Source organism: Ranitomeya variabilis, chromosome 2, assembly GCF_051348905.1.
Source record: "Ranitomeya variabilis isolate aRanVar5 chromosome 2, aRanVar5.hap1, whole genome shotgun sequence".
In the NCBI taxonomy this organism is placed as follows: domain Eukaryota; kingdom Metazoa; phylum Chordata; class Amphibia; order Anura; family Dendrobatidae; genus Ranitomeya; species Ranitomeya variabilis.
This window is the reverse complement of record NC_135233.1, coordinates 101,697,022-101,710,604: the sequence shown is the minus strand read 5'-3', so window position 1 is coordinate 101,710,604 and position 13,583 is coordinate 101,697,022. Positions and strand designations below refer to the sequence as shown.

The 13,583-nt window shown below is 40.7% G+C and overlaps 1 protein-coding gene across 1 annotated transcript in view; it reads left to right on the top strand.

Annotated features, from left to right (window-relative positions):
- The window catches only part of CCDC85A (coiled-coil domain containing 85A), a 556,034-nt gene extending 548,459 nt beyond the window's left edge, over positions 1 to 7,575 (top strand). The window contains exon 3 of the mRNA XM_077282765.1: positions 7,300 to 7,575. Within this exon, the coding sequence (XP_077138880.1) occupies positions 7,300 to 7,349 (50 nt within the window). The 3' untranslated portion in view covers positions 7,350 to 7,575. The remainder of the gene's footprint in view (positions 1 to 7,299) is intronic.
- Positions 7,576 to 13,583: the final 6,008 nt, after the last annotated feature.

Genomic DNA, 13,583 nt, shown 5'->3' with positions numbered 1-13,583 from the left:
TCTATTTATATTTTGGGAGTACTGGGACAGACACTCCTTGCACTACTCCTCCACTCACCACCAAGCTGCCTGTGTATCCATGTAACCGCTGTAAAGCTGCCATGAGCCTATTGTTTGTTATTTTAGGCCTTTGATAGCCTGTCTGCGGTCCCTACTTTAAATACTCCTCCACTCACCACCAAGCTGCCTGCCCGTGTATCCATGTAACCGCTGTAAAACTGCCATGAGCCTATTGTTTGTTATTTTAGGCCTTTGATAGCCTGTCTGCGGTCCCTACTTTAAATACTCCTCCACTCACCACCAAGCTGCCTGCCCGTGTATCCATGTAACCGCTGTAAAACTGCCATGAGCCTATTGTTTGTTATTTTAGGCCTTTGATAGCCTGTCTGCGGTCCCTACTTTAAATACTCCTCCACTCACCACCAAGCTGCCTGCCCGTGTATCCATGTAACCGCTGTAAAACTGCCATGAGCCTATTGTTTGTTATTTTAGGCCTTTGATAGCCTGTCTGCGGTCCCTACTTTAAATACTCCTCCACTCACCACCAAGCTGCCTGCCCGTGTATCCATGTAACCGCTGTAAAACTGCCATGAGCCTATTGTTTGTTATTTTAGGCCTTTGATAGCCTGTCTGCGGTCCCTACTTTAAATACTCCTCCACTCACCACCAAGCTGCCTGCCCGTGTATCCATGTAACTGCTGTAAAACTGCCATGAGCCTATTGTTTGTTATTTTAGGCCTTTGATAGCCTGTCTGCGGTCCCTACTTTAAATACTCCTCCACTCACCACCAAGCTGCCTGCCCGTGTATCCATGTAACCGCTGTAAAACTGCCATGAGCCTATTGTTTGTTATTTTAGGCCTTTGATAGCCTGTCTGCGGTCCCTACTTTAAATACTCCTCCACTCACCACCAAGCTGCCTGCCCGTGTATCCATGTAACCGCTGTAAAACTGCCATGAGCCTATTGTTTGTTATTTTAGGCCTTTGATAGCCTGTCTGCGGTCCCTACTTTAAATACTCCTCCACTCACCACCAAGCTGCCTGCCCGTGTATCCATGTAACCGCTGTAAAACTGCCATGAGCCTATTGTTTGTTATTTTAGGCCTTTGATAGCCTGTCTGCGGTCCCTACTTTAAATACTCCTCCACTCACCACCAAGCTGCCTGCCCGTGTATCCATGTAACCGCTGTAAAACTGCCATGAGCCTATTGTTTGTTATTTTAGGCCTTTGATAGCCTGTCTGCGGTCCCTACTTTAAATACTCCTCCACTCACCACCAAGCTGCCTGCCCGTGTATCCATGTAACCGCTGTAAAACTGCCATGAGCCTATTGTTTGTTATTTTAGGCCTTTGATAGCCTGTCTGCGGTCCCTACTTTAAATACTCCTCCACTCACCACCAAGCTGCCTGCCCGTGTATCCATGTAACCGCTGTAAAACTGCCATGAGCCTATTGTTTGTTATTTTAGGCCTTTGATAGCCTGTCTGCGGTCCCTACTTTAAATACTCCTCCACTCACCACCAAGCTGCCTGCCCGTGTATCCATGTAACTGCTGTAAAACTGCCATGAGCCTATTGTTTGTTATTTTAGGCCTTTGATAGCCTGTCTGCGGTCCCTACTTTAAATACTCCTCCACTCACCACCAAGCTGCCTGCCCGTGTATCCATGTAACCGCTGTAAAACTGCCATGAGCCTATTGTTTGTTATTTTAGGCCTTTGATAGCCTGTCTGCGGTCCCTACTTTAAATACTCCTCCACTCACCACCAAGCTGCCTGCCCGTGTATCCATGTAACCGCTGTAAAACTGCCATGAGCCTATTGTTTGTTATTTTAGGCCTTTGATAGCCTGTCTGCGGTCCCTACTTTAAATACTCCTCCACTCACCACCAAGCTGCCTGCCCGTGTATCCATGTAACCGCTGTAAAACTGCCATGAGCCTATTGTTTGTTATTTTAGGCCTTTGATAGCCTGTCTGCGGTCCCTACTTTAAATACTCCTCCACTCACCACCAAGCTGCCTGCCCGTGTATCCATGTAACCGCTGTAAAACTGCCATGAGCCTATTGTTTGTTATTTTAGGCCTTTGATAGCCTGTCTGCGGTCCCTACTTTAAATACTCCTCCACTCACCACCAAGCTGCCTGCCCGTGTATCCATGTAACCGCTGTAAAACTGCCATGAGCCTATTGTTTGTTATTTTAGGCCTTTGATAGCCTGTCTGCGGTCCCTACTTTAAATACTCCTCCACTCACCACCAAGCTGCCTGCCCGTGTATCCATGTAACCGCTGTAAAACTGCCATGAGCCTATTGTTTGTTATTTTAGGCCTTTGATAGCCTGTCTGCGGTCCCTACTTTAAATACTCCTCCACTCACCACCAAGCTGCCTGCCCGTGTATCCATGTAACCGCTGTAAAACTGCCATGAGCCTATTGTTTGTTATTTTAGGCCTTTGATAGCCTGTCTGCGGTCCCTACTTTAAATACTCCTCCACTCACCACCAAGCTGCCTGCCCGTGTATCCATGTAACTGCTGTAAAACTGCCATGAGCCTATTGTTTGTTATTTTAGGCCTTTGATAGCCTGTCTGCGGTCCCTACTTTAAATACTCCTCCACTCACCACCAAGCTGCCTGCCCGTGTATCCATGTAACCGCTGTAAAACTGCCATGAGCCTATTGTTTGTTATTTTAGGCCTTCGAAGCCTGTCTGCGGTCCCTCCTTCCACTAGGCCTCCACTGACCAGACCACTGCTGCCCGTGTACCCCTGGAACCAATTTTAAAGTGCCTACAGCCAGCCAATTTTATTGTGTTAGGCCTTCGAAGCCTGTCTGCGGTCCCTCCTTCCAATAGGCCTACACTGACAAAGGTACACCTGACAACAGACACATGGACCTGTAGGCATGGCCACGGAAGGTTACGTGTCCTTTGTGGCTCAATGGGTTAATGTATTGGATGCATGGTCCACACAGGGGACAGCCTGCTAAGTCTGTATGCAGTCCCTAATTCAAGTTGTCCTCAACTGAATAAAGCTGAGCTTCTACCTTCTGGCTCTCATTAAGTGTTTTTTAAAAAACAAAATGGTGGTTAGGGCCTACTAACGGCTTCTGCCCCTCCCTGGTGTTGCCCTCAACTGAATAAAGCTGAGCTTCTACCTTCCGGCTCTGATTAACTGCTGTTTTTAAACACATTGCTGGTTCCGGCCTACTAACGGTGTCTGCCCCTCCCTGGTGTTGCCCTCAACTGAATAAAGCTGAGCTTCTACCTTCCGGCTCTGATTAACTGCTGTTTTTAAACACATTGCTGGTTCCGGCCTACTAACGGTGTCTGCCCCTCCCTGGTGTTGCCCTCAACTGAATAAAGCTGAGCTTCTACCTTCCGGCTCTGATTAACTGCTGTTTTTAAACACATTGCTGGTTCCGGCCTACTAACGGTGTCTGCCCCTGCCTGGTGTTGCCCTCAACTGAATAAAGCTGAGCTTCAACCTTCTGGCTCTCATTAAGTGTTTTTTAAAAAACAAAATGATGGTTAGGGCCTACCAACGGCTTCTGCCCCTCCCTGGTGTTGCCCTCAACTGAATAAAGCTGAGCTTCTACCTTCCGGCTCTGATTAACTGCTGTTTTTAAACACATTGCTGGTTCCGGCCTACTAACGGTGTCTGCCCCTGCCTGGTGTTGCCCTCAACTGAATAAAGCTGAGCTTCAACCTTCTGGCTCTCATTAACTGCTGTTTTTAAACACATTGCTGGTTCCGGCCTACTAACGGTGTCTGCCCCTCCCTGGTGTTGCCCTCAACTGAATAAAGCTGAGCTTCTACCTTCCGGCTCTGATTAACTGCTGTTTTTAAACACATTGCTGGTTCCGGCCTACTAACGGTGTCTGCCCCTGCCTGGTGTTGCCCTCAACTGAATAAAGCTGAGCTTCAACCTTCTGGCTCTCATTAAGTGTTTTTTAAAAAACAAAATGGTGGTTAGGGCCTACTAACGGCTTCTGCCCCTCCCTGGTGTTGCCCTCAACTGAATAAAGCTGAGCTTCTACCTTCCGGCTCTGATTAACTGCTGTTTTTAAACACATTGCTGGTTCCGGCCTACTAACGGTGTCTGCCCCTGCCTGGTGTTGCCCTCAACTGAATAAAGCTGAGCTTCAACCTTCTGGCTCTCATTAAGTGTTTTTTAAAAAACAAAATGGTGGTTCCGGCCTACTAACGGTGTCTGCCCCTGCCTGGTGTTGCCCTCAACTGAATAAAGCTGAGCTTCTACCTTCTGGCTCTCATTAAGTGTTTTTTAAAAAACAAAATGGTGTTTAGGGCCTACTAACGGTGTCTGCCCCTCCCTGGTGTTGCCCTCAACTGAATAAAGCTGAGCTTCAACCTTCTGGCTCTCATTAAGTGTTTTTTAAAAAACAAAATGGTGGTTAGGGCCTACTAACGGTGTCTGCCCCTCCCTGGTGTTGTCCTCAACTGAACAAAGCTGAGCTTCCACATTCTGGCTTTCGGCCTATACTATCAGATATTAAACTGCATTTGGCCTACTAGTGTGGTTAGGCCCTTGAAACAGTGTCTGCTGCTCTTGGGTTTGCTACTCCACTGAACAAAGCAATGCCGCCTGTTTAGTCCTGTTACCAATTTTGATCTGCATTTAGCCTACTTTATTCTTTGGCCCTATATCTGTTTCCTCATCATCCTGCCCATTGCCCAGCCACTGCTAGATGAGTCTGCTGGTACATTGACCTAGACCACTACATTCCCCTTGTACTCTACACAGCCAGAATCTGACCCTGCTGAAAGTAAGTTTCCCCTTCCCGCATATTATACCACCTTACACAGGGACAAAGAGGAAGGTGCAGATGAAAGTGCAGGTTCCTTCATCAGGTGGGGGGGCATACTCGTTGGCGACGTCACTGGCACAGGGCCACTCAGAGTACGCAAAAGTGTCGCTGCTGGTGGGAGGCGCCCCCGCCATGCAAACACACCGCCGTACTTTGAGGGGCCCTGTGCCAGTGCCAATGCGAACGAGTGGGCCCCCCCTGCTTGCTCAGGATCACAGCACTTGCAACGTTGAAATACTTACCTCTCCCTGCTCCACCGCTATGACGTAGTCCATGTTTCCTGGGCCCACTAAAACCTTGAACCAGCCCTACCCCCACAACTTTTGCCAAATGACCCCCAATTTCCAGTGCCCAACTATTATTATAAAGTTAATTAAGATTGACAAGCTTCAGAAAACAAGAATGGATGTTTTTGGCAGTAAAATGTGCACTGTAGGTGTTTTCCTGGCCTCCACTCACTGCCGGCTATGCTTCCCCATTGACTTGCATTGAGTTTCGTGTTTCGGTCGATCCCCGACTTTTAGCGATAATCGGCCGACTTCACTCGACTCGACTCTGGACTAAATCGGGTTTCACAAAACCAGACTCGATCTTAAAAAAATGAAAGTCGCTCAACCCTAGTCACCAGACATTTGCAGTCACCTAAATTATGCACTCCATAGGATAAGTGATAAGTTACTGTTCAGTGGGTGTCTGACTTCTGAACCTTGCACCAACTGTCAGAGCGGGGAACGCCTGACCACTGATCCATTCATTCTTGATGAGGCTGCCAGAAAAAGCTGAGCTCAGAGGTCGGAAGCCCCATAGGAAATGAATGAAGTGCAGGTCGCTTCTGCGCACTGTCGTTTCATTTTATTGGGATAAAAGTTCCCTATGCTGCTTATCAGTAAAGGTCTCAGTTGTCAAATCCCCACTGATCAATAACTTATCACCTATCTTGTGATTAGATGATAATTTGTTGTCACTGGACAACTTTTTTAAGTTATTTTTTTACTTAAACGAAACCTGTCACCTGGTTTGGCCATTATAGAAATGGCCATCAACTTTCAGGGCTGATATACAGAATTCTATAATGCTGTATTTCTGCCCCCAACCTGACCTGCAAGAGAAGAAAAATAACTTTGGTAATACTCACATGCGGGGTGGTACAGTCCGATGGGTGTTGCTTTTCTTGGTCCGGCGCCTCCCTTCTTCTTGTGATGCCACCCTCCTGCTTGCTTCGTGTGAATGGCGTGTCTCCTCAGCACTGCACTCCTGCAAAGGCGCACGTCTCTGCCCTATTGAGGGCAGAGCAAAGTACTGCAGTATGCAGGTGGTGGGAAAGGTCAAAGAGCCCCGGCTCAGATGCAATGCAGTACTTTGCTCGCCCTCACAGGGCAGAGAAGTACGCCTGCGCAGGAGCGCTGTGCCGACAAGACTATGTGGATGATGAAGGGACATGACATCCACATTAGGAAAGCAGGTAGATAGGGATCATAAGAAGATGGGAGGCGCCAGACCAAGACCAGTGACGCCCATTGGACCGGACCGTCCCACGGGTGAGTATAATAAAAGTTATTTTTCTTCTCTTGCAGGTAGTGTTGGGGGCAAATATACAGAATTATAGAATGCTGTATATAAGCCCCAAAAGGTGATGGCCATATCTCTTATAGGCCAAACCTGGTGACAGGTTCACTTTAAACGTAAAGTACTTGTCCGACATCATTCATTATTCCATTGGGAAGTGACAAAAACTGATAATGTCCCATCTACACATACCTGGTGAAACTTATAATTGCCAGGTATCAATCATGTGTCTTACTAGACAAGCTATGGGTTAGTGGACATACTGATAATATAATTCTTTGAGTGCAGAATTTGGGGCCCCACTTTTATTTTTTTCCCAGGGTCCTACTTTGTTTAAAACAGGCCCTGCCTAGTGATCATGGGAGTTTTGGAGATTGAAATGTAATTTTAATAAAAGTTCTTTAAACTTTTTTAATCATCAGATGACTGTACGTTTAGTGAAGAGACTGTGACGATTAATGAGTTACGTGTATAGATAAATGAATTGTAAAACTCTAAGGTTAGAACATGGAAGAACATACCATAAAGACAGTCTTTTTGGACTATGGTAAGGGGTAGAAGTGTCCAGCTTGACTTTGCCTAATTTTATTTCTTTGGGGGCTTCTTAAACATGTGTAGGCTTCATTGTAACATTATCAAAGATTGGAAAATGCTAGATTTTTCCTCTTTTCTAAATGGAATGGTGAGTGGTAGCTGAAAACCCTATACCCTCTCAATTGAGATGGCCGAGTTTTGAAAGCAAAAAGGAAAAGAGAGCATCAGTTTTATGTTACATGTACATTCATTTTTAATTTTACAGTTGCATCCTTGTCCTATCATTGTCTTATCCTGAGGTTAGAGAAAAAAGCTTAGTATGGTAAACTTTTCTTTTCATTTTAGTTTGCTAATATAGATTTTTCCTTTTTTCTTCCAGGTTGTGTGGAGGAAACTTGGAGATGCTGCCGGTTCATGTCCTGGAATTAGAAATCTTTCTGGCAATCAGTACAAAGGACCAATGTAGAGCGAAATGGATATTGTTCAAAACCTTGCGGAAAAAATAAAAAATAAAATTATGGTGTTTCTAGTGAAAAATAGTACAAAAGTACTCATAAATGTAAAGCCCCAGGCATATTAATATCTGAATTTATCACTGTATAGATTTATTACATGGCACAAATTGTCAAAATAATAAGCTGCAAATCTATTCCTTAAAATAAAAAAAATATACACTTCTTATTAGCACATAAATATCTTCTGATGGCACAGTTGTTGAAAACCAAAAAGAAAAGTAGATCTTTATTTAAAAAATGTTTTATTCCATTGAATTAAATATATTAATATAACGTAAGAAGTTCTACCATGATTATGGTAAAAAAAAAATATTGTAGCACAACAAAATGTTTGCATATTCTATATAGTAATGGTAATTGGTAATTTTGACGTAATGAAAATATGACATAAAAGTATTGATTTATTATTTGTACTGTACAATATAAAATATTATTATCACACCAGGCGCCTGGGGTTCATCTCCTATAGTATTACCTATAATAAAATTTAATATATCACATTCTATTTCATTACAAAAGCTTTCAAAATTGTATTATAAGGAGACTTCCTTTTGTTCCTACCTATATCCTCATTCTAAAAATGGTGCTGCACAATTGTGACGTGGGCATGCCAAAGTGCTCTAGCTTGTATTATTTTTTCAATACTTATTTAATAATTTTAAGATTTTTTTTGTTTACTATTGTGTTTATTTCTTTTTTTATCTAGATCTTAATTTATTCATAATTTATGTATTTATATTTCTATAGCTAATTAAAATTTCCTGATTAGTTGTGTTTAGAGGTGCTAATATCATGCTGATTTCTTTCAGCGAACATGATAAATTAAAGGTATATACAAAAAATGAATTTAATTATAATGAAAAAAACATTGTTTTTGATATGTTACATAATTTCAGATAACCAATGGGACCACTCTTGACTTTCAGATGTAAATTATTATTTCAAAATTTAAATTTTAAAATTCTAGATTGTATTGGTAATTTCTATCTTTTTACAGTTTGGGTTTGTTTTTATAAGTTGGAAAAAAAAGTGAAAATTGCACTCAAGCTTATCTTGCAAATCATTCATTGAAAGAAAGATTTTCAAATATACAAAGCATGACCTTCCATTATTGAACTGCTAAATGCTTTTAATCAGACTGCCTGAGTATTGACCAAAAGGTGCCATAGATGTGTGTAGTTGAATTTCTTCATATGTTAAAATCATTAGGTTGTGTGTAGTTAAATGCTTTGATAGATGTTTGATGTGTTCAAACTGCTATGATAGTTTCTTGTATGAATGTGCAACAGGCTTGTTAAAATATATAGTTGCTTATTTTTTCACTTTAAGTAATAGGAATGCAACAATCTTCTATTTTGTAAAATATAATATTAAATATATCAACCTACAGTATTTCAAAAATCCAATTTTATGAAACTAGAACATGAATATTATGTACAAAGAAAATGTGATATTTTGTAACAAGCTATATATGGCACATAAAGTGCATTTGTCCATGGAAAGAAACCTGCTTTTTATGAAGTCTTTAATTCATTATCACCCAGAAAGCTTAAAAGGGTTGCCACAACACCTTCTCAATCCGTATGCTTGACCCCAGCAAAATAACAAAACATATACTTATCTCTGGTGCCTGCACCATTCTAGCAGTGTCAGCACTGTCTCTGTCATTCACGTAATTTTATTATATTAGGCAATCCCTGAGGCCAATCAGTGGCTGCTTCACTTTCCCCAACTTTGGACAAATCACATACATCTGGAGAAAGTGAGAGAGTGAGCTCTCACTTCTCCTGGATTTATGTGATACATCCAAAGGTGAGGAAAGTGAAGTGATGGCTGGTGACAGGGATCGCGTGACATAATAATGTTACGTGAGCCCGGGGAGAAACAGTGCTCACACTGTTGGAACAACCCCAGCACTATTGGTGAATGTGTGTTGCCACATTTTACTGGGGGCAAAAATATGGATTGAGAATGTGTAGTGGACATCAATTTTAATGGTTCATAATATTACGTAGTATTTTACTACATAGACAGGGCCCTCATGGCAACTAAAACGTGTTAAGAGGACTTATTTGTTTAATATACACAATATTTCAATAACATGGTCATGCAAACCGGTCATCAGTAGTGATGAGTGAGTGTACTCGTTGCTCGGGTTTTCCCGAGCACAATTGGGTGATCTTCGAGTTTATGACTGTAAATATAATAGTATTTATAATACCCTCAGCAGCATGATTTACAGCAATTAGCCAGCCTGATTACATGTGGGGATTACCTAGCAGCCAGGCAACCCCCACATGTACTCAGCCTGGCTAATACCTGTAAATAGTTCAGCTGCCATGATGAAAACAAAGCTCCAAACACTAACAAATACTCAGAGGTCACCCGAGCGTGCTCGGGAAAACCCGAGCAACGAGTACACTCGCTCATCACTAGTCATCAGCCCTCTCCACCTATGTTATTGGCCAAGAAGTCTTTTTCTGCTTAATTAGAGGACAGAGTAATAATTCAAGCATCATCTAATAAGTAAGGATGTGTCTTCTGACATACACCCTTTAAGAGTTATCTACTGTCATGTAATGCAATGCCCAAATGTTACAAATTGTCTGCAACTCAAAATAGACTGCAATTTGTCATTTACTCAGTGGTAATAGGTAGAGAAGTTTCCAGACTTCATTAAGGCCAAAACAAAATGCAACCTCCATTTGGCTATATATTTGCCAATTGGCGGTCAATTAATAGCTTGTAATAGAATCAGAACAATCTGTGTGCATAGTCTGCCATCGTTCGAGGAAGCACAGGTCAATAACTGCCGAAAACAATGATCTTTTAAGCCAGCCAAAAGATCATTACAACTGACTAATTAGTGTTTTGCTCATTCATCGGGTGATCATCAGCTTGTTTACACTACACAGTTATAAGGAAATGAGTGTTCTTCCCAATAATTATTCAGGGTAAATGCACAGTAATTCAGGGGACAAACTACTCAGCTACATAAGAAAGCATTGAAGTTGTTCCACAACTTCTTCTATTTGCACAATAATTTAATTATGGTTATATTTTAATATGTGTATGGAATTTATACTGTATTTTCAGTAATAATTAGATAAAAAGATTATGCAGAACGTCTGCGCCAAGATCAAGAGCAATCAAACTGTTTCACTCCATTTGATATACATAATATTTAAACTTGTCAATGGATATAATTCAATAAAATGAAGTACAGTTAATCCAAAACATCTAAACACCCCTTGAAAAATGTAAGGTGTTTCTCTTACAAAAAATTCATATCATGAACTTTAATTTCAGAACTTTTTGAAAATTTAATGTCACCCACAATCTGTACAATTCAAGTGAAAAATAAACTGCAATCTTTTTGGGTGTAAAATGAAAAATAACTACTGTAAGTAAAATAATGTTGATGCACAAATATGCTCAAATAATTAACTGTTAAAGTAAACTTTGAATTTATGACAGCATTTAATATTTTATGGTAGGAGTCTGTTAGCATTGCACATCTAGAATTGTACCCACTCTTCCTTGCAGTAATGCTTCAAATCTGTCACATTGCAAGGGCATCTCCTTTGTACAGCCCTCTGTAGGTCACCTTGAGACTTTTAATTGAATTTAATTTAATTTAATTGCCATTTTAACAGAAACCTGAAGGTTTGATACCAAATGTACTGTTATTTTGAATTTTCAAAATTTACTCTACATTGAATAAAGCACCAGTACCAGCTGCTGAAAAACAGCCCCAAAGTATAATGCTGCCTTCACCAAGTCACTCTGGTCATGGTGTTTTTTGGGTTATGCACAGTGTTGGCTTTGAGTCAAACATACCTTTTGGAATTATGGCCAAGAAGATCAACCTTGGTCTCACCAGACAATAACACATTTTCCTACGTGTTTTTTGCAGGATTGGTGCATGTTTTAGAAAAGCATAACCACGTTTAATTGACTTTCTTTGTAAGAAAAGTGATGTCTGATTCAATGTAATGCCTCTTGGCATCCATCTGGACCAATTTTTTGTCTTTTCTTCAATTTTGAGGGACATGCAGTTCTAGGTGATATGCAGGGAGAGGGAGAGGGAAGAAGAAGCATACCACGCTGAGAATTTGTAGCTGGAAATTTGGCCCAGAGTTCCTCCCGATGGTGCCATTTCCACTTGTGATCACAGGAACGTAGGTGAAAAATGGGGAAAGATACTGACACAACCATCCAGGGATAAAACAGATTCTTTATTCAAATGTAGTTAAAACATTAAATGGACAGGCCTCGTGCCTTTTAATTTTTTAACTACTTTTGAATAAAGAATCCGTTTTATTCCTGGATGGCTGTGCTAAAATCTTACCCCATTTTTCGTCCGCAGTTTTAGGTAATGTCACTGTTTAAGCCACTTCCTGATGACCGTTTTAATCATTTTATATGGTGCATCTGATGCCCTGGAAAAAAAAATTGTATCCTTCTCCTGGCTGATAACTTTCAACAATGAAATCCCCTTGTTGTGTTATAAACTGTTCATGGACCATGACTTTTTTCTGAAAATCCTACTTGAACAGTTAAATGTTGTATGGGATTAATAAGAATTATTGTAAATGATTTAATCTGTGTCCTGGCTAAGTGCAATTGGCTTATTCTGAAAACAACCACATCTCCAATTATAAGAGGGTGTTCTTACTTATACAACCACATTATTCAGTTTTGTTGTTTTGTTTTACCCCTCAAAAGTATTTCAGTTTGTTCCTCAATGGATTTGTACAGACTATGGGTGAAAATAAAAGTGGAAAAAGTTCTGAAATTGTTCTTCTTGGTGTAATTTTTTTTATATGACAAGTACCTGGCATTTTAACAATTTTCTTTAGATCCTTTCTAAAGAAGCACTCCCATGCCCCAAAATATCCTCTAATCATTTTTAGATATGTATGTGATGATGTGTAGATGGATTAATATACTTGCTGCCTTCCGCAGTTTTCATCGCAACTCTTCTCCTCTTCTTATAATGTGATTTCAAATCAGACTAGCCGCATTGCAGAGTGGCTTATGTGTGGAGGAGTAGTTGCTTCTGTAATGTAAGCCTTTGGCTCCATAGGCTGTCAACGGCTTAAATTGATCAAAGTAGCTCCACCAAGCACAGCAGTCCCTGTGTGACCCAGCAAAAATGAGGAGTGGTCACGAGACCCAGAAGAGAACCCGAAAGATGCTTGAAACTGCGGCGACCAGCAATCATTAAGAATTTTAATGCATCTACACTATATCAAATATTTAGAGAGGATTAGAGGACACAAAATGTATTTCTTCAAAAAAATTTGAAGCTAAAACAATAAATGTTGTAAAAAATGTAGTGAGTTGCATAATTGAGGTTAGCTCATTTACTTCCTGTGTGAAGACTGCCAGAATACCTGCAAAATCAAGTAACAAAGAAATAAACCAATAAAGAGGATGACCGGCCATACAATATTAATTCACTTTCCTTAGGATAGGTTATCAATATCAGACTGGTGGTAGTCCGACTCTTGGGGCCCCAACATCATTTGTTATTAGATTGGGTGTCTGGATGTAAATATTGAACAGAGCTAAACAGCACAGCTTCATTTAATGTGTAGTAGCCACTGCATAGAGCTGCAGATCAGCTTCTATTTATCTGATTAGGAGCTGATCTGCAGTTCTTGGCAATGAAAGCTGAAAATCGATTGGGGCTGTGCTGCTTACCTTCATTAAATGTTTAAGAGAACCCAAATTTACTGATAGAGTATTTGACGTTTTCTTGTAAGCCAGATCTTTAAGATATTGGACGCTAAATAATACAAGGTAGAAGGCTATGTTAGACTTATTACTAAGGTAAAAGGCATTAGGTTAAGCAAAACATATTGCTGCTGTTTTATATCTAAATTATTACAAAACAGTCATTGTTTTGCAGTGCTTTATCTCCAACTGTCAAACATAGCGAATTTAACAATTCAAGTAATGTATGCTAAAATATGCATCATGAACCAGAGTGCTCAGTTTGTAGTTTTCCAATTGCAAAATTTAATGGATTTACTGTAGAAATAGTAGTAGCAGTATCTTAGAATTTGAAATAGTTGACTATGGATAAATGTTTTAACCTCCATTATTTTATATTATATGGAAGAACTATAGAACCATAATA